This window comes from Apus apus, chromosome Z (assembly GCF_020740795.1).
Source record: "Apus apus isolate bApuApu2 chromosome Z, bApuApu2.pri.cur, whole genome shotgun sequence".
In the NCBI taxonomy this organism is placed as follows: Eukaryota; Metazoa; Chordata; class Aves; order Apodiformes; family Apodidae; genus Apus; species Apus apus.
The window spans coordinates 13,669,491-13,691,400 of NC_067312.1; the positions used below are offsets into that span (position 1 = coordinate 13,669,491).

The 21,910-nt window shown below is 34.2% G+C and overlaps 1 protein-coding gene across 3 annotated transcripts in view; it reads left to right on the top strand.

Annotated features, from left to right (window-relative positions):
- The window catches only part of WDR70 (WD repeat domain 70), a 122,594-nt gene that overhangs the window by 24,338 nt on the left and 76,346 nt on the right, over positions 1-21,910 (top strand). For all 3 annotated transcript variants that reach the window (XM_051643344.1, XM_051643342.1, XM_051643341.1), the window contains exons 6-9: positions 10,584-10,643; positions 13,827-13,960; positions 18,241-18,394; positions 20,121-20,197. In XM_051643344.1, the coding sequence (XP_051499304.1) occupies positions 10,584-10,643; positions 13,827-13,960; positions 18,241-18,394; positions 20,121-20,197 (425 nt within the window). The remainder of the gene's footprint in view (positions 1-10,583; positions 10,644-13,826; positions 13,961-18,240; positions 18,395-20,120; positions 20,198-21,910) is intronic.

Genomic DNA, 21,910 nt, shown 5'->3' on the forward strand with positions numbered 1-21,910 from the left:
AATCAAAACCTAAATTTTGGATTGTAAATGGAAGAAGAGTTTTCTGGTAACTCAAGTAAGCTTCATATAGTGTGGACTATCTGCAGCAGCTCCTTATTAAGAAGATAAATAAGCCTACTGGATAATTCAAGAAAGATCTCAGTATCTAATATTTTACATTTTCTAACAGTTATGGAGTAAGAAAAGTACACAAGGTCTTAACGTCAGTACAAGTCTGTGAAATGAGGTGTTTCAGTAAGATACGATATTGTTACATTTTTGCCTTCTTCATGCCTTTAGATGCAGCTAAAATTTTGTGCATTGTCTAGATAATGGTTCTTTATCTTAGTCTGGTTTAAAAAGTGAAAGCATTGCTTCTGTATTCTTTTATACTTCAGGCTGCTTGAGGAATGACTACAGTAAGTGTTGGATTTAACATGTGTGCATCATTCCGTAGGAAAGTGTGTTGAGTCTTTATTGTGTTCCTGTATAATCCATAACAGAGCAATACTGAATAATAGTTTTTTTATTGCTGTGTAGAACTCAGTGGCTCTCTGTTTAGTTTTGTGTCTAGTCAGGTTTAATTATATTATTTGGAATTTTCACACTACATGATGTATATAGAAATTAGTATCTTTGATGGTATCCTGGAGGGGGTCTCAAAATTACAAACACTGTAGAAAGAAAACATGAATGCATAGAAGGTAAACATGTTTTATAATTCTTGGACACAACTTTTAAAAATAATGGGGCTTATGATGAAAAATAAAACCAAGATGTTCACCCTGTCTGTGGTTTCTAACTTAGTGCTTAATATTTGCCTTGGACATTTTGAAAATTATTTACAGTATTGTTGGGTATTACAACAGTTTTAACAATATGAGATGCATTGCATCATCTGGCCTAATGCACTGCATCCTTCTGACATAAGCTTTGGTTAAAAGAAAATACCTGAGTGAAGAGTGGAGAGAGGTGTGTTTCTTTCCGGCATGGACCTCACATGTGTGCAATATAAATGTATCTTTTCCTATTTCTAGATGCATAGTTAAAGTCACTTAGCAATTTATTCTCATGTCACATTACATAAATTTGTGCTCTATAAGACAGCTTAAATGTTAATGGTTTGAAGGTAATTTATGGGTGGCATGGGAGAATTAGTAATCGAAACAGTAATAGAATTGGAACCAGCTGTGAGAGCTAGATAGGAAATTGTCCTTCCTTCCTGCAGTAACTTAGACATGCTGTAATTTTAACTCCCAGCACCCTACCTTCACCCTGTGGTTGTAGATCTTCTTTACATGAGTAGCTGGTGGTTTCCCACACCTATTTTTAATTCCTTATCCTAGTTGATCAGAAAGTATGTAGACAATAGGAATATTTGTCACTAAGTGGGACTGTATGCATAAATTTTAAGATCCTCAAGTAAACATTTGAGTGGGCACCTTTTTACACTCACAGCTGGAGAACTTCTGAAAAGTATAGTCTGTGGATCCAGTTTTGCTGACTGTAGTGTGTTTGCTGAGAATAACAGGATCCAAGTGGAATTTGAAGATCTTCACCAGCATTGCTGAATAAAACCTTGTAGAAGATTCCTTATGATAGATACTATTTATTCAACTTTTTCAGGTGAGGAAACTGGGATTTGCAGGAATGAAACTACGCTAAGTCAAAGGTCAAGAATTCATCTACCAATGGTGTTTTTTAAAATTTTGATCATCAAATCATATTTAATTTGAAAGAGATGGCTCACTAATGTGTTACTATTATACTGGTGTAGAGGTTTTTACTCATATCACCTTGATGATTGTGAAATTCTATGCTAACATAATCACCAGAAGTCTAAAAGTGAATATCAGACTCTTTTTTGATGAGAGGAAGAGTGTGTTTTATTTAAGTGGTAGAAATTTGAACACTTACTGCTTGTGTTGGCTTTTTAACTTTTGATGAGTCCAAAATTAATTACACTTGTTTTGAAGCCTGCAAAAGAAAGTGATACTTATTCTACTGCATATATTATCTTAGTGTACATCCACAGAAGTGCATGTAACTAAAATTACCTTTTACTGCATGAATTACAAAGGCTTAATAGTATCAGTGACTTTTAAAATATAGAGAGGAGGCCTTTTTTATATAAAAAAACGTTAACATTGGTACATGTATGGTATGTATTTTGTGTATACTTTATAATTTTATTTGAAGACAAAGTAAATCTAGAGAACATAAAAGTTTTTATTGACTGAAAAACATCTAAAAGTGTTCTCATTTTTTAAAGGCAGAATACAGTTTCTGAAATTTTTAGCATAACCTTGGTTTTCATGGTTTCTCCTGGGGAGTCAAGTGGAAGAACTTGATGTATTACTTTTCCTAAAGCTTGCCAAAAGGTGATAATGAGAAAGTGTCTGTATAGCTTAGATAAAGGATGTTTTTGAGCAAGTTTAATGTAAGTGACTAAATGAACTGACTAGTAAGCTGAAAAACGTTATGCATTAAGGAAGGTTAGTTTCAGTCTGGTCCTGCATTTTGTGTTCTTGGATTCTCTTATGTGTGTTTTTTAAGGCATTCATGTGGAATGTGTGTGGTGCAGAAATTCTCATCAAGCTAAATGTGAAATTTGTGAATGCGTGAGGACTGTTTGCATCTGAACTAAGCATTTGGCACATAAACTACAAAGAGTTGAAAGTTCACAATTATTTGTCCTTTCTGATTTCAGAGTTAAGTTGTTTGGTTATCTGCCAGGCTGGGCAGAGCTTTCAGAGCAAAGATGTTAGCTGTGTGTTTGTTTTGTTTCTCCTCACTGTCAGCTGATCTGTGGTTGTATGCCCATTTTACTGTTTCTGAGTAATTAGAAGTATTGCTTTATGTAAAAATGAAATACTCTATTTAGCTCTAAAGAATAATATTAATAAATGATATGGCTGACTGAAATGCTAGTGATTTTAAAAATTCTTAACATGGTAGGTAGTAGTAATTCTGTGTATCTTATTGCTGTACTGAAACTTTGTCTTGACTGAGCCTGGGTGCTTCATGGTGGTCTGTGGCGGCTGTGCATACTCTTTTATCAAATACGAGGTATTTATATGCATTTGAAACTGATATGATAAAGATGAAACAGGTAGGTGTTTATGTAAGCAGAATATGACATGTCTGAAATATCACCAGAACACTCAGCTTAAGTAGATTGATCTTCCAGAAACTGCAAGGGAAAACTGGATGACTGCAGGCAGTTTTAGATTTAAATCAGTTTTATCAGTGATTGCAACTTGCTTTAGAAAAGGCTCAAGAGAACATTGTGAGTACAATTTGCAGGTCATAAATAGGAATACGAACAATGACTTCATAAACCAAGAGTTTGTTACAAATTTAGAAATTATCTGACATAGATTTTTGAATCTAGGTGAAAATTAGTATCCTCCTGAAATCTACCTAGAGCTATCTCTGAGGAGACAGATTAGGCAGGTTTTTTGCTGTACTTCAGAAGAACAATGTTTCTATCTAAAAAAGGTATTTGCAAACCATGCTGAGACTCTTAATTGCAATACCTTTTATTAATAGTTAAGCTTTTGGAGTCTTTCAAAAGGGGGCATGCTATTAAGTGGTATGAAACAGAAGGGGAAATGCAGTTCGTGTTACTTGTGTCTGGGAACAGTCTCTGAATTACCATTTGACCCATTATCTAATAAAATATGTTGTATCTGACCTTTAGTAGCATTACAAATTTATTATTTTCAGGCAGTCATGTCTTGGAATGAAGATTTAATCTAAGGTCTTTTTCCTTGCTGGTTAAACTGACAAAACACTCTGGTTCAGATCATAAGGAAAAATTTAATGAGGCTATGAATTAGATGATGTTGAGAGAAGCTAGTCACAGTACTATTTCCAAACTGAGTAAATAAATTTAATTCCTGTAGGCATTTGAAAGGAAGTTCATTTACTTAAGCACCTCTGTAATTCTTGAATGCACCATGAAATAATAGATTTTAGCTCACTAAATAAAAAAAAAAAACACCTCTCCTTAATCTTCCCATGTTTAAAATTAAAGACGTAAGTTCTGTAGAGTTTTGAGTGTTAACCAAATTAAAGGATAGCTGGTAGAAATAGCATTATGTAGAGCCCTTCCAGTATTTCAGTTATTTTGGAGGTTTTCTGCATTTGTCATGGATTTAGGAGCTATCAACATTTATTCCATGAGTAACAAGTTTTGTGGGTGTTTAATGGGAATATCAGTCAGGATTATTCATATCAGTGTTTGCATGTATCTTCCTGTTTTCCATAATATTTTCCTTTATCTTTTTCAGGCCAAAATTTAAGATAATACACATAATACACATAATAGGCCTTGATTCATCCAACCTAATCAAGGCACCTATCTTAGGAATTTGGTTGCCTTGTACTTCCTGAATAATTCATTAAGAGAATTATTCAGTATTTTGATATGCTAATTCTTGTTCTAGAGTTCTCTGTCTCTTTTTTGAAGGCTGGATAGGAAGACTGAAGTGTTTTCCATATTTAGATACCTCGCATTCAGAAACTCAGATTACATGGATCTGGGCCAAACTGAGTTTAATAACACAGGAGCTTGCAGCAGAATGCATCTGTCAACTCTAACATGTAGAAGAGAGGAAATTAAAAGTTGTTGAAATGTCCTTTCAAATGTGTATGCTTCCTTCTGCATGCAAGTTTCGAATAATGTACTCTTACATACCCAAAAACATTTTTAATTTTTTTTCCTGTGAAAGATCGTCTTGCCCATCTCTCATATTTTCATTTTTCATACTCCCATCTTTCTCTTGAGTATACACTCATGCAGTCTTTGTTTATCTTACAGCTATTTATTTTCTATATAAGTTATAGAGGAAAATAACAAAAATTATTACTTGTAAAACCTGCCAATTTTACAAGTAATACGGTGTTAATCAGTACAAGAAGAGTAACTTGTGGAACGAAAAATGAGCATCAATGTGTGTTTATTTGCAAAATGAATTTTAAGAAGTACAGAAAAAATCAATTTAGACTCTTATTACTGTCTTCAGCTTTCACTGCTGTCATGGAAAATTCAGCTGGGTGCCTAAAAACCTAAAACATTTCTCTAGTCTGAAAAGAGGAATGAGGCATGCTTTCTTCCAGATCTGTGAATGGCTTCCTTCCACATCCTTTTTCTTCTAATAATGTTTTAAACTCAATATTGAAGGATGGAAGAAGATTCTCTTCTCTGCATTCATCATCACTACAATGATGATCCTCACTACACAGATGTATCTATTGAAGTTGGATGTGAGAAAAACTGCATGTTCCTGGCTCTGAATTTAATTACAATACAGGGAGCTTGTGCAAGTGTACACATGTGAAGTTTGCTGGACTTGTGTAATTTCTTTCCTGTGAGAAGAGAATAATTTGAGCTGTATTTCAGGTAATGTTTGAGGGACAATACTTGAACCTGTAAACTGAACACATTTAATACAGAAATTAGCAAGCATAAGTTACTTTTGAGTACTTTTTGAGTACTTCTTATAAAAAAGTAGTTTAGAGCTTTCTGCTACAGATATTAGCTTATTGTTGTGCCTAGATAATGCAGCAGTTGGACCAGATTTCTGTGATGCTGTTCTAACAGTTTATCTGCACAGTTCAGTGGTTTTCTGTGGTATTGTGTCACTCTAAACTGAAAAACTTTGGTGTTGTACCCCTCTGCATTGGGAATTACCGTGTCAGAAATCCCATCCTTTCTGGTGTGATGGTTGATGAGTTGTCAGCCTATTCATTTTTTACTTGAAATCTCTTCAGAGCATTTTTTTTCAATACCTTAAATAATTTAGTGCACAAACATTTTTATTAGGAGACATTTATCTTTTTAACTACTCCTGTCACTCCTTATTTCTTGCTTTTTAATCACACTTACTACTTTGAATAAAGTAACTTGCTTTTTCATGCAATACAATAATTTTGGCAGGGAAGAGAGGAGGTTTTAATAATACTTAAAAGGTGAACGTGATCTATTTAAACCAAATGCTTGAAAATAAAAAGTTATTTTTTCTTATTTGCCAGAGGCCTGGGATTTGGATGATTAAAACATGGTTTTCTGCAGGGGGTCCTTCATTTGGGAGTTTGTTTTGTTGCAGTTTCTTAAATAGATGACTAGTTAAGAAACCTAACTAATAATCACCATTTAATGCTAGGAGTTTTTTTGTCCCCCTCCCACTTCCACCATCTATTCCTGCTGTCCATTAGGAACTCAGTTATTCTATCTATCTTCCAGTGAGGCAGTAATCGTTTGTGTCAGACCACCCTGTTAAATTCGCTCTGTGAAACCTGCAGTTTCACCAGAAACAGAGAAATCTCTGTAGAGTGTGGCTGTTGGCTTCTTCTTTTCACTCCTGCCTGTGAACATCTTCCATTTGGAGAGTACCAAACTGGAAACCCAAAGAAGCAGAGTGTGAGTGTTTAGACTTCCAGCAGAAGGATGTATTTAGTATAATACATAAGGTATTTGAAGTAAGTAGCAGCCAAGCCAACTTTAATATTTTTCCTGCTTAAGAAAGGGAAAGTAATCACCTTTAGTGTAACCTGTTGTAGTTTTGCGTGCTTTTTCTCCGTGCTGCACAATTGCTCTGTTCCCACAAATGAGAAGTCTCTTGAAGCCTCCAGCAAGTCAGTGTTTTGGAAGAGCTCTGAGAACACAGGAGCTATCTGGAAAAGGAAAGCCATATGTTCTTCCAGGACAATATAAGATCTTGAAATCCTCAAGGAAGGCAAGATCCTTTATTCTGGAATCTAAGGACAGTTGCAAATACAGAGAATAAAATTTTGTTGTTTCCTCTGTTAAACTGTAATTTTGTAAGCAGTCTGAAAAGTTCCTATTTAGGACCTGATGTATGAATGATTACCTGTAGCTTGCAAGTCTCTCTCAGATAGGAGGATTTAAATTTCATTAAATACAGACCTCTGCAAACAGCTGTAGAGATACTTTTAGACATAAATGCATCATTCTGCCCTTCTCTGGTTGGGCCATGAAAAGGTGAGTAATTTGAAGACCTGTATTCTAACTTGTAGAGGTATTTATAGGGTGTGAGAGGTTGGATTCTACTGGATTATTTTATTTTTAGCCAAGCACAGTTTGCAATTACTGACTGTTTGACATCAGCAGAATATGTCATTGTGGAGTTCACTTTTTTTTTTTTTCAAAGACTTTGTGAACATAGTGTGATGGTTGTTCTAAAATGACTTTTGGGTGATCTGTCTGACAGGCTAACAGATGGTAAAGTTTGAGGTATTTTATAATTGTAAATTTCTCTGTCTGATACTGCATAATGGATTTTTTAATTACTTCTCTAGGACCTAACTTTTTCCCCAAGCCAAAAGTTTATTTTATCATAAAGGTACCATCCCATTCTTTTCCCATCTCCTGAATTCCTCTGTCTTCTGCCAAGTCCAAATGATTATTATTGTTCATATTCACAGTCCCAAGGATAGTGAAGCATATCTTGTAGGATGCCAAAATACAGATTTTAAGTGATTGTCCCCTTTTGTAGCTATTCCCTCACTTGTCTGTTTTACCTGCATCACTGGTTATTTGATTTTTTGTTTTTGCCTTTATTTTTTCTTGAGATCTTGGAGACTCTCACCTAGTTTCAGCTTGTGATTTCTAGTTAAATATTTTCTACGTATTGCTTCAGGATAAGGAAGCTCCCAAAAGAAGCTTCCAAGAAAAAATAAATTCCACAGTATTTAGACAATAGTGCAGTGAATAGAAGAGTGTCATCAAGCACAGAGGCTTAATGGTCAGCTAGGGCTGGAATTCCCTGAAAAAATGTAACTGTAAACTACAGATGCGATTCCTGACTTGCAGAAATTATTTAAAAGGTAAGACTTTTCATTTTTGAGGAAAAACTGTGAACTCCTAGAATACAGTATTGCACATATATATATATATATACACACATATATATATATATATATATGCAATATATATTAATCTTATGTGAGTGGGGGAATTTAATTTTTTTTTTTTAATATTAGGAGATATGTCCACACAAAAAAGTTTTCCTTTGTTTCTGCAGAAAGACAAAGAAAAAATTAACATTTTGTCCTTTTCTCCTATGGCTTAAAAATAAAACAAAATTAAAAAAACAAACAAACAGACAAAAAAATCCTGTAAAGATTTAATCTCTTGTAGTTTTAATTACAACACAAATTTTCTATAATGCTGTCAGTGAAGCATTAAAATCAATTGTGTAAACCTAACATCTGTTATCCTAGCAACAACTGGATGACCTGGGAAGTGCAAGTACGCTTTGGGGAAGCTCTACCTTTTGTATTTTTCACACTTACAGTAATATCCCACTACAGATGGGATCTTGATGTTCAAATCAGCATAAAATATATTAACTATAGTTTCTTTTGAGAGGGTGAAATTGCATTCCTCATTCCTTGGAACATGATAACTGGAAAAGTGGTAGTTGATCTGATTTTTGTGTGGGCATACAGGCATTTGTTGTAGCAGACTAGAGTTATTTATAACATTCTCAGTCATTTAGGAAGTTCATAGTTACTAAAATAGAATAAACCACATTGTTTTTTTGTAAATGTTTCTCTGATGTGAAAATGTTATGCCAAGATATGTTCCTGGATGTTGTTATCTTAATTTTTTGTTTTGAATAATTTAAGCTGTTACTTCAACTGTCAGGCATCTCTTGGATGCTACAGAGCATAGTACCACTACCACTTGCCAAATGTCTGACTTTCAGGCTCAGGCTGCTTGATTTATCAGGTGGCAGAATGTGTTCTTATCTGTTGTTCTCCCTTAAAGATATGTAGCCAGAACAGTGTTCAACATGAGTGTAAAGCAAAAATGTTTTTATGTGAATGGCTTACTCTTCTTATTAAAAGAGGGATTTTATTATTGTCACTTGGAGGAGCTAGCAATTAAAAGTAAATACGTTTATTCTGGCACATTTTGTTTATTAATATTTCAGGGTTTTTTTGTTTGAATTACTGAAAGAAATCTTAAAGTAGTTAAGGTGCCCTCTCAAAATTAAATTCAGTGCAGAAACAATGTAGACATTCAATATCTTCCTTTGTGGGAAAGTATAAGAAACGGGCACCTCATAGTATTCCAGTAAGTGGATTAAAATGAGAATTACCAAAACACTCTTTCTCCCTACCTTGGTTGTGGGTGATGTCAGTATGAATTTGTCATATAAATAATAATTTTCATAATTGTAGTTTCAGTCTGGACTTTTGGGTTACATCTGCTTCTCAACTCATAAACCATTGAATCAGTGGAAATGTCTTGTAAGGCCGTGTCAGCCATACCTTTCACAATGTCACGTGTAGCTGTTTGCGAACCTTTACTGTTACTTTCTCAAAATTAGCATGGACCACAGCCCTATAAATACTTTTTGCTCAGGTGCATCTGTGTTTTCCATGTTAATACGAACACCTGTAACTATTACAGTTATGCATATGCGGTCAATGTGAAAACAGAGGGCATGAGTTTTCTTCTGCTGGCTTATCTTTGTATATATATGTGTGTGAAAATGGAAATAAATTATGCAGTTATTTTGGGAATCAGCTGATGTGGCAAGAAGTTAGAAGAGGGTGAATTTGGATAGATGAAACAAAGTTTCAATTTGCAGAGAAATAAAGCTGATAGAACTGCAGGATAAACAAGTATAAAAGAAATAAGCCTGATGCTACAGAAAATTTCTGTTGCAAGCATGAAAAAAATTTCAAACTTCAGCAACAGAAAACTGTAACAGAGGTGCTTGGCACCAAAATTACAGTTTGTATCTACTTTAGGAAACTTAAATGGTATGAGACAAATGAGCATTTTGGGAATAATGATTCAAAGGAGCATTTTAGAACCTTGCAATCACTTGAGTACTTTCAGTCCATTTCTTTGTGTGCAAGTTAACTATTTTCCTATTTGTATTATGGATGTTAGTCAGATGTGTTAGGTGTTTTAAACCATAATTGCCTTAAGTCTGTGTGTTGCTATTAAATGAAATTCCCTCAATTACATTGATTATGCTGTGGCTGCCATCAAAGTGGCAGTTGTGAAGACTTGTGAGAACTGGGAATACTGGCACAAGTGGAAGTGGGAAGGCAGTCCCATGGTGTTAATAAACCACTTGGATAACTTAGCTCCTGTAATGAATTTCTAGATATCTTGATTATTTTTGTCAACTTTATAGAGTCCTTTTATTTAAAAATACATGGTATAATAATGGTGGATTGAATAAATTGCATATCAAGATTGTTAGATGTTGGAGAATTGGTAAAAAAGAGAATTTTAATGTTTTCTGAAGAGGAAAAACAGAAAATATTTTCTTGTTTTTGTTCTTTGTTAAGGTAACTTCGTATTTTTTTAACAATTATTCCTGATATTTTTAGGGTTATATCCATGAAAATATAATTCTGGAATCAGTATCTTTTTTCTGATTTCTCTCTCCTTTTCCTCCCTCAGGTTATGTCTGTTGTGAGGGAAACCTTTCTTATATTGATAAATATTGCAGTACTGTTTTTTTTGTTTGTTTGTATGATTTTTTGTCATATCACTTTTTTCAAATAGGTGGATTTTAATTTTTTTGTGTGTGTGTTTTTTTTTCCAGAATCCTGTCAAGAAAATCCCAGATTCTCATGAAATTACACTCCAACATGGGACAAAAACTGTAAGTGGTAACACATTCTCAACACTTCTTGTTTTTCTAGAATTGCAAAATATTCTTTTTTGGTCATTAAAGAAGATGCTGCTGCTTATCCACTTCCATTTGGGCCATGATTTACTCTTCAATGAGAAAATAATTCTAGAATTTCTTTTATATTCTCTTTTAAGACCTGTAAAAGGTGCATTGTATTACACTAAACAAAGTAGGGTGAATTTTTATGCATGCATTACATGTAACTTCTTGGCACACTGTTTTCTATACACGCTAGGATTTGCATACTTGTGTACCAGTAGAAACCAGTTTTCTGTTTTACATATGACAGTAATTACTTCTGCAGTATGTTCTTTGAACAGACTTCCTCACAAACTTCGTAATGTAACATTTTCGAAGGCATTTTTTCTGTGTTAGACCTGTAAATCTCTCTATGGCTTCTTAAAGCTTAAGCTTGTGTTATTTCTAATGAAAAGGTTTTGTAAAGTGAAAGTTAAAAGTGTTGGAAGATTTCTGAGGTATTTTGACTGCAGGAGAGTGCAGCTGTCATCACCTAGAGCAGAGGTGAATTATAATGTGGGTGTATATAGCACAGTTGGATTAGACCGGATGCAGTGAATAGAAAGTATCATGCAAAAAACCAGCCCTTCTACACAAGGACTATATTTTTTTTTATTATTTGTTATAGAATAATGCAACTGCTTACCCATGTTGTTATACACATACAAGAATGGGAGCAATGCCGTATCTTGATACCCATGTTTCACTGCAGCATTTTAAAATACACTCTTCACATCAAGTTCATGCAGTATACTGTATTTCAGCTTAATTTACGTATCCCATCTGTACCTCTTCAATCTAATGAACGTGGGTTTCATGATGACTCCATTCCTGTGCAGCTGAAAAGTCTTGGAAAAGTTTTCCCAAGCTGGAGAGTCTTTCCAGAAACCTGGCTAATTTCCTGGTTGCCTTCCTTGTATAGTGTAATTGGAGTTACTGCTCCCAATGAAACTTCAGGGATATATTTTTTTTTTTCCTCCTGACACTTTTGGTACATAGGTGGGTATGAGAAAGAATATATAAACAGTGGTATTCTGAACAGTGTGCTTTCTAGCATCTTATATAGCTGCTCCTTTTTGTAGTAGTTATTGTAGAACCCTTGAGTGTTTTAACTGAATCCATGATTAATCTGGCAATGTCCATTTTTTTCTCCATGTCAGAAATAATGAATTAAATGAATGGGGTTCAACATTTGCATTTAAATGCTAAAAGGGGCTTGTTTGGTTTTTTTTGGGAACACTTAAGAGGTTGCATCTCTGTTTCATTTAAAAATAAAATATGTCATAGTGACTGAATGGAGTTTCTAATTCATTCTTAGGGATAGCACAAAGCAGTACATTTAAGCATTTGATTCAGTGAAGTAAAAATAAAAATGTTGAATCTATTAGTGTCTCTGAATTAGATGTTTTCAGGGGCACTGCATTAGGACATCTGATGATCCCTTGCATTCCTTAGAATAATGAGGTTTTAGACCTTCTCTAAATACAAGATTTCTGCAAGCCAAAGCCTCTAAAATAAAGTGGGACAATTAGATTAAAGATAAGTTAGTTGCCTGGTGAACAGCAGCATAATTTCTGCAACATCTTGGTTTTCTTGAAAGTTAAACTGTTGGCTGAGTGATGGCACCATATATTTGATGGTACCAGCATGAAAAGATTACTAGAAATGAGTCTTTGATAAAGTAAGGAGTTTCTAAGTACATGTTTTTGACATGAAACTGGAAAAAGAAACTCAAAAGAAGACCCTTTTTTATAAGGAAACCTTAATTTCAGCAAAACAAATTTTCCATCTTAAAGAATAAATTCCTTTCATAACTGGTGTTTTTGTTTTCTGTAGGTTACTTTTTCAGCTGGACATGGAAAAGTGATTGTCTCATGCTAAATTCCATTTTTAAGCAGCATTTTGTATGGAAACTATTCAGTGGTTTAGATAAGTTTCAGAAGTCTCCATACCATAACACGATACATACACTAAAGCTTTAAAAAAAATACACAGTGGTAGACTGATTTGTCTTTGAGACAATGTATTCTTGGTTGTACTTCTATCTGTCTGCATTAAATCATAGTGACTGTCACTACTTTTCATGTATACATATAAAAGCCTAAGCCTCAATTTTCTTTTCCTGAAAACTTTTTCAGCAGATTTAACATTTCAGGTTGGGTGTAATTTTGAGTTACTGTAAAAATTCTTTTGTTTTACAGTTCTTGACATAACTTTTCAATATTATCTCATTTAGATGACTTAATTTTGGAGAGTTAATATCTTGATTTACAAACTAGCTAGTCTAGTATTAATTGTCTAGCTAGTCTTGTATTAATACTTGAAATCACTGGAGCAGATAATATTTTCAGCAATGAGAAAACAGAAGAAATAATTTGGAAGGTATATGAAAGGGTATTTAATCAATGAGATGCTTTCTGTTACTCTTAATTCTTTATATGGAGATTGGATTACTACTACAGTAAAGTTCTTCAAATAAATAATTAAAATAGGCTTTTCACTAAATTTCATTTTAGGTAATCTTTGGTTTGAGGTTAATAAATGAAAGTAATGAGCATTATGCATACTTTTCTTCAAGTTCTGAGTAGCTTTAAGTGTTTTTTATATAAAGCAAATGGGTTTTGGTAAGTTTTTTTGAGCTTTTTCACTTAAAAACATTTTTTTAATTTGTGGTTATATTTTTATTCAAATATAATTTAAGGTTGTGGTTGGTTTGTTTGTTTGTTTGTTTTCCCTTGAAAGACAAATTTAACCAGCATTAAAGTAGTGTGAAAACTTAAGCTGATGGGTGTTGAAAGTCTAGAGTATAATTTTCTTCACAGAAATGAAATATACCCAGTTTCTGCAAGTAGTTAATTAGAAAGCAAGCGGTGTAAATAACTTTCCTCAGCTGTTTTCACTGGTTTATTCAGATAGTGTAATTTCCATTTCTGTTCTCCCTACCAAAGTATTCAGACTATACACTGTGGTAAAAATTCAGAAATAAAATCCAGGGGATGTATTTTAGCAAGAAGCTAGCACATGAAATAATTTAGTTTACTTCAGTAGTATGTTATATTTTGGTGACACTTGAAGAACTGTAGGAAAAAAACAAGCTTAAATTAACTTTTTTTTGGTGGTTGTTGTTGTTGTTAGGTTTCTGCTTTGGGATTGGATCCTTCAGGTGCCCGCTTGATAACTGGTGGATATGACTATGATGTTAAATTTTGGGATTTTGCTGGAATGGATGCCTCACTCCAAGCTTTTCGGTCACTCCAGCCTTGTGAATGGTAGGCATGAAGATGTCTGACTAATGTGGTGTACTTTATGAAATACTTGGGTACGCTTAAAAAAGGGATTGTAATTTATAACTTGCAGTGAGTCAATTTTTGATCATTATTGTCTTAAAAAGCTACAGCTGAATTTTGGTCAGTTTTAGGAGGTTAGAGTATCTGTCAGTAATTATAGATGTGCCAAGAATCTAGATAGTAAACTATGAGATAAAGTTGGGGCTATTAGGCTGAAACGGCAAATTAGAAAGAGATTCTACTGATGTTCCCAACTGTCAAAAAGCAGGAAAGTAAAAAGTGTGCTTTGATTTGGTATGCAGTTCTAATACCTTTGAGAAACTAATCTTGTGTCATCCAGTGGTTTATTGAAACATTTACTTTAAAATGGTAACTTAGTAAACAAGCTGTTTTGAAATAAATAAATGAATAAAAATTCCCCAATTGTGAAGTCACATTCAGACTTTTCTGCCATGAGTTTCTTTTACCTGATCAGTTAGCAGGATATGAATGGTATTTTTCTTTCCTCTGTCATAACTGACAGCCTTTACTCATGCAGTAGGAGATAATTTTAACAAGCATCGTCAAACTGAGAAGAGTGCATGCAAATTTAGTAGTACTTGGTAACAATGGTGTAAGACATAAATTCAGTAAAAAAAATAAAGGTACAGTATATGCTAATGTCCCATTTGAAGGAAAACAGCTTGCAAATACATTTGGCAAAAACTGATGGCAAAGTATGAGCTTACAGAGCTTATTATTCCTGATGCTATTGTATTGTAAGTATCTCATAGGTGTTTTTAAACACATTCTTGGTGAATTATACATACTTGTGGTTTGAGTAGGCTGAGGTATAAATGAAATACATAAAAATAAAAATATAAAATTATTTAAAAATAGGATTGACTGGTGAAAGATTTGCAAATTTGACTTTTGTTGCAAGTCTTACTTAATAATTTTGGGCTTTTTGTAAACATAAAACTGGAACTATAATTCTTGTCTGATTTAAAGATTCAGACTCAAGAAAAAGTTCTTTAACGCTGACTTTGAGGCTTGCTGGTGTGCAATATTAAATAACTCATGCCCAGGTGTATATGTTTGGTTTTTTTGTTTGTTGGTTTTGTTGTGTGTTGTGGTTGTGGTGTTTTTTTTTTTGTTTGTTTTGTGGTTGTGGCTTTTGTTTTGTTTTGTTTTTTTCCCCACTATGGTATTTATTGCAAAGACTATTAGCATTCACAGACCTTAATTTCAAAGAATTCTGGTTTGGAAGCTTTTGGTGTTAGCAGAAATCCAGTTCTGGAGCAGTAAATTTAATTTCATATTAAGAATAAAACAGTCTGAGAGCAATTCTATATTGTGCAGGATCCATTTTGTAGCATAGTATCAGGTTACTCTGTTAATTTCTCCTTGGACTTGGGACATAAAAAAAAGACTCTGACAAAGTACCTTCAAGCCACACCTTGGTGTGAAAGGCAAAGGCAAGGCTAAGACAGAGCTGTGTTATGTGTATAGAAATTGTGCGTTGCATTTCTATCCATGTGTGTAGTTTTGTTCTGCAGGTCCTGGCAGAAAGTACTATGCACATTTGGTAGCTTTAAACCAAAAATGACTTGGATAAATGCTATTAAAGGGAACTGCTCCTTTAAGTTTCCCAATACTTTTGCTTTAAAGCTAATAAGAAACAAAAATTTTTCTGTAAGAACTGCCTCTACAGAGCCTCACTCTTGGTCATACTCCAATAAACATCTAAAAATGGTAACTTCTGGGGCTTTGCATTCCCTGCTTATAAAAACAAGTTTTGGACATAATTTAAAAAGTTGTATCGCACAGTCACAAAGCTTTGGATTTTGGGTTTTGTTTTGGTTTGTTTTTTTTTTCTTTAGATAAAGGTTGTGTAAATATTTTTTTTTTTTCAGACTAATTTTTTCGTGACTGATTTGATAAATTGTTAGTTACGTTCCTCTTGTGCTAGAGGCTGTAAAATCAGGTGCTCTTCCTTATCAGAAGAAACTTTAAATCTAAGATGAAAACAAAGTTTTTTCAAATATGCTGATACAGAACTACAAACAAGGAATGAGACAATATTTGTCAAATTATTAACAGTGCCGCACTGACAGTATTACTGTCTGTAGTTTTAATTTCAGTACTTCAGTGTCTGAAAACTAGTTTTCTCAGAAGACTCTCTGGGCCTTAGCATATTGTGTATTCTCTCAGAAATCAGATTTGACTTCTGGGCAAAATGTTTAACCATGTCTAGTAGCCAGATCATTTTCATGCCTAAAGCATGTCCCAAACAAAAAGAATCTTACAGTGTATTTTTTACAAGTCTGGTTTTGCTTCTTACATTTCAACAATGGAAAGTACAAAACATGAATCTGTGCTTTGGAGATGTGTTGGGTATTTTCTCTTGACAATTTCAGCGCTAGACTGTGGGAGATATAACTGAGTAAGTTCTGCAGGCTATGCTTAGATGGGCACCAGGAATTTTTTGAGCTTTATGCAAATTGTGATATGGCAAGAGTGCGTGGAAGTACAACTGGGGGAAAAGAAAAAAAAATCCTAACATAAGCTGAATCTGATGGCTTATTTAGTCTGGATTTGTCAGCTGTGGGCAGAGAATATTCTAGACTTTAGATATTGTTTCTCTTGTGGGCTTCTTTTTTATTTTTTCCAGTGTTTGCACTGGGCTTAATATGTCTGGCTTTCTTTTCCCTCTTCTGAGCAAGCATCCATTTTTGCTCTTGGGGTTCATGACACTTTTTGAGACGTTGCCTGTGATCTGTTTTGGAAATGCCCAGATTTGAGTGTCTCCTTTCTACTAAAAATCAGTTTTTATAAGACTTTGGCCCATTTGGCTGCTGGCTTGTGTTACATAATATGGTGCTTGAAACAGATTTTGGCTTTTGAATCATAATGTAATTGGTTTTGCCAAACATTTTTTTAATTAGAAACTTACGCTTAGTTTACATTACTGTGATCAATGCAGAACTTTAAAAATACATATTTCAATGTTTTATGTGTTTTGTGTAGTAACTCACAGTTTGGAGACAAGCTTAACAGGTAATAGCTGCAGCTGAGTCAGTCGTGAAGTCACTACCATGTAAGATGTGAAATAACTGTTAGTTTGTTAAGACACAAGTTACATAGTCAGTGTTGTTCATCATCTGAGTGTTAATTGTACTGATGTGAAATTGTATTAAAAACTATTTTCCTTAAAGTTCCTAGGATTTGAATGTGTATGGTATGTTCTTCACCAAAGGATAATACTCTGTTGAGGAACGTTTGGATGCCATGGGAATGCAAATCTACCCAGCAAATACATTCTGGTCTTTAATTTTCGGTTAATTTAGCTGCAGAGCTGAAGCATTATATGAAGTAATGTTATTGTACACATTCTGTTAATGTGCCAGGGTATAAATTCTGGCAAGTGTAGACTGGGTAGACTGCTTTGCATTCTTTTTCTTGTAATTGAGGACAGCCAGGTAGGGGATCAAAGGGTACTTCAGATACAGCAGCTACAGTGAACTGTGTTCATCAGGCAGAGTGCTTCTTACCTGAAGATTTTGAAGCTAGAAATGGACTTCATACTGATCAGCTATCTTCCTACTTTTGATTGATACTTTTTGTTGTCTTGGTATTATTCAGACATTTCTGTCCCAGGTCTTCTCAATCAATAGGAGACATTTTTAAGAAAACCTGTACAGCAAATGATCAGTCACCTAAGACATAGCAGACTAGGCAGATTGATAATACACTCTCATGAATTTGAAATTCTGATGAAACTGCAGGCCTGAACATAGAAAAAGATGCAAGAATGCAGACATACAACTAATTTCCTGGTGTACAATGTACAGTGGAGTTTTATGTAGGACTACAACATCCTTTTCTAGAAATTTATAGATTACTGTAAATACACATGTTGCTTTTGAGAAGATGAAAAACAATTTTCAGCCCTGGAAAGCTGATTCTGACACATATTATTTCTCACTTGGAGCTATAGGAGCATTCTTAAATATGTTTAGCAGAAATGACATTTTATATGCCAGCTTTAGAAAGAATACAGTTTGATGTGCTGTGTGGTTGAAGAAGCAAATGTGACATTAATCCATTTATCTTGGATTTAGCTTTAATCTGTTAACCTCAGATTATTTTTTTCCCATCTTTTTGATAAAGGAATGTATATGAGTCTATTTCTGCAAAACGTTTTCTCACCATTGACTCTCTTATTTTATTGTGGGCGTAGAGGAACTGCAGTTAACTGAAGAATTTTCTTTCTTTTTTAGTCACCAGATCAAATCTTTACAGTACAGCAGCACAGGAGATGTAATTCTCGTTGTCTCTGGTAACTCTCAGGCAAAAGTTCTTGACAGAGATGGCTTCCCAGTAATGGAATGCATAAAAGGAGATCAATACATTGTGGATATGACAAACACAAAGGTAAAATCAGCAATTAATCGAATGCCAGAAGAATGACAATGTAATTTGCTCTTAACCAGAAACTCCATGAAGTTCAGTATCTCTGGGATGTGACAGTCCTGTGCATTGATACATTCTGGAAGTTACAGGACCTTTATCCACAAAGGATTTCAAGATGCAGCTAGACAAAGCCTTCACTGACCTGATCTAATGTTGGCTATAGTCTGGTTTTGGGCTGTAGGTTGACTTAGGGCAACTCAAGGTCTCTTCCAATTAATGTTGCTGTATTGCCACAACAAATTAATCTGTTTAACAGGCTGTCTTGTAGAAATTGTCACCTTCTCCCGTACTCTTGTCCAACCAATCAAAACAAAAATTAGAAACTCTTCATCTGGTCTGGTCTCTAGCTATATTATACCCTCGATTATTTTGCTGATACAATTATCACTTCAAGGCAAGAGTTCGAGGTTGTTACTATTGTTACTTGCATGGCTTAAGTGTAAAACTAGTAAGCAACAATGTGAAATGGAGAAAGGCTGCTTCATATTTTTGAAGGATTTAACAAGAGTTGATGGGGTTTAGATCACTTTACCTTTGTATTTCCACAAAATACATGAGACAAAGATTTTGTTTACATAGATGATTTAAGTTCACGTCAGTTTTTGAAATAGCTTAAGCTTAAAAAGCAGTGATAAAATCTAGTGTTCAAACTGATGATAAAGTTGACTTATTTATTGCATTTGAAGTGTATTGCCAAAGAACAAGACCAAATGCTGTTTTGCCTATATCTGTTCTTGTCTTTTGGATAGCGATATCTATATAAAACCATCAAATAGAAACATCTGCTTTAGTTCTTGTTTGCTTAAAAATAATTCAGATTTTCTTTCACTTGTGAACTTCTAGAATTCTAGTGTATTGTGGTCCAACAGTCAAAATGGTAAAATATTTGTTGTGTCACCCCATTAACTTTTCATTATTTCTCTCCATATTTGTGTTTAAAGCAAACTGAAGTAATTCCTGTGTTGCAGGGGTAGTTTCCAAAATTCTCTTTGCTTGTAGACAATGAGCTTGTGCTTGTACTTCGAAGTATTAAAGCCAACTGGACAAGCACATTTCATATTCATAATCAGGATAATGCCAGTTGTTTACTTTGGATGAAATCTTTACCTCCCCTTCTGTTTCTGTCCCAAAGAAACAAGGCTGTCTACTCAGTCTGCAACTCTAATGTTTTATGAAAACTCATCTGAAGTTAAATCCACCTTGACTCTGGAATTCTGTTTCCACACTTTTCTCCAACAAGGTTTTTGGCCAGTGTAGTTTGACATTGAGTACATATATTGTGTCTCCCTGGTAATTCATGTTATTGCTGTTATTTTTGTGTAGCTTGAAACAATTTGCATTACACTTTATCTGTGTCTAATGGTTCATCCTTTCTCTGCATTACAGTTGTCCCAAGAAAAAAAGGGGAAGTATAATTCCATGCTGTTTTCTGAAAGACCAGATATAAGTACATGAATAATAGGGATTTTAAAATTCGAAAATGAAAGCAAGCAAGGATGAAACTTATTAGAGTATATAAAATCTGTTAAATTGTTGTGATGTTAATCAGCTATTTCTGTGGTCAGAAGGGTCTGATTCAGCCCACAGCTTTCACTTGATTTCAGTTGGAGGATTTCAAGTAAAATTTGTAAAACCTTTTAAGATGTTTTGTGGACCCTTGTAAAAATCTCTTTTTTTATTTCCTTAGGGTCACACAGCAATGCTCAATTCAGGCTGTTGGCATCCAAAAATAAAGGAAGAATTTTTGACATGTTCAAATGATGGGTGAGTATTGAGGTCTACTTTTTGTTGGGGTCTTCTGAGAGGCTTGTTTGGCTTTTGTATTTTATTATTATGCTTTATTTTTCTTTTCTGTTTTGTCTGTATTATTTTAGTTTTGCAATTTAAAATTACTTTTCATTATATTTGCTGAGAGTTGTTGGTTAAATATGTGTTTACAAAAAATTCCTGGAAAAAAATTAACTTCATCCAGTGTATCTTCAGAGTAGAATAATTCCTGTGTAGGGACTCAGATGCAACTGAATATGCTGGAAAACTAGAGTATTTCAATTGGAAGTTGCAAGTTTTATGTTAAAGTCTAATTGAACACTGATGGATGTTGTTTGCCAACTGTCAAAGAGACTCTTAGAAATGGTTTTGTGGCTTCAGTCTTGACCTTTGGGGTTAGAATCAAACTGCAAAAATGTCACTGTAGCAATTGTGTTAAGCAACAAAGGTATTGCAGCTGTCAGTAGCAGGATCATGAATGATTTTTGAGCTGGTGTTTCAAACATACTCAGTCTTCTTTACTCAAGAGGGACAGTGAATGGGAAGATGGAATTGCTCCACGAATGTGTCTGTAGCATGGTCCATGATAAGCAGAAGACTCCAGTTATAAATTTAAATGACATCAGGATTTTTCCCCAACAGGGACCGACTTACTGGTTTAACACACAGGTACATGAAAAATGGTTTTAGGAGGAAAGTTTACGATTTCCACTAAGACTGGGGGAAAAAAAAAACACCTTAAGAAACTACAGTGTGTTTTATGGAGCAGTTCAGTTGTAAAAATACATGCAAGTTAAGCCAACTTTATTGTTTTTCCAGCTTGTGGACACAAAGGTTTTAGTTCCATATTAGAAATTTTTATTAAATGGTAGAACAGATATGTTAAAAGTTTGTTGCTCTTTTGAATGTAGTTAGACATCAGTACAGCTTAGTTAGGTTAAATAGTTTGTAGATAGTGAAAAACAAATTAAGATACTCTAAATTATGAAGACTGTCCGATTTTATCCTATCTAAGCAAATGCCTAACTAATATACCAAATATGGATTGAGTGCATCCCTGATGCTTGAATTGCTGTTAAATGAAAGGGTCTGGTCAATTAAATAAAATCTGGATAAACACTACTATAAATGGCTGTATAATTGCATTTTCAGAGACATTACATGGCTGACATTACAGGAAAAGTATTTTAAAACCATTTCATTTTGTTTCATGCTGGTGACAGGTCTTCCCAGGATTTGGACATGTCATGTGAAAAGAAACAGTTTGGATTGTCTTTAAGTACTGTGTTGCAAATTAAGCAGTATTCCATCTGTGAAGTTTAATAATAACAGAAACTATAAAGTCTGCAAAGTTTAATCAGTAATTTGTCTTTAGACTGGAGCTGTAAACTAGAATAGATTAGAATAGTTACAGTTGGAAAGGAACCTACAGTGGTCATTGAGTCCAACTGCTTGAACCGTTTCAGGGCTGACCAGAAGTTAAAGCATGTTGTTAAGGGCGTTACCCAAATGCCTCCTAAACACTGAGAGGCTTGAGGCATCCACCACCCATCTAGGAAGCCTGTTCCAGTGTTTGCTCACCCTCTTCATAATACTTCTTTTTGGATGCTTTCCAAATATATTCTGGAACATGTCACAGGAGAATGAGGAGTCAAGTTTAAAAAGAGATGAGAAAAATTCATGTTTAGGAGGGCTCATAAACGAATAGGA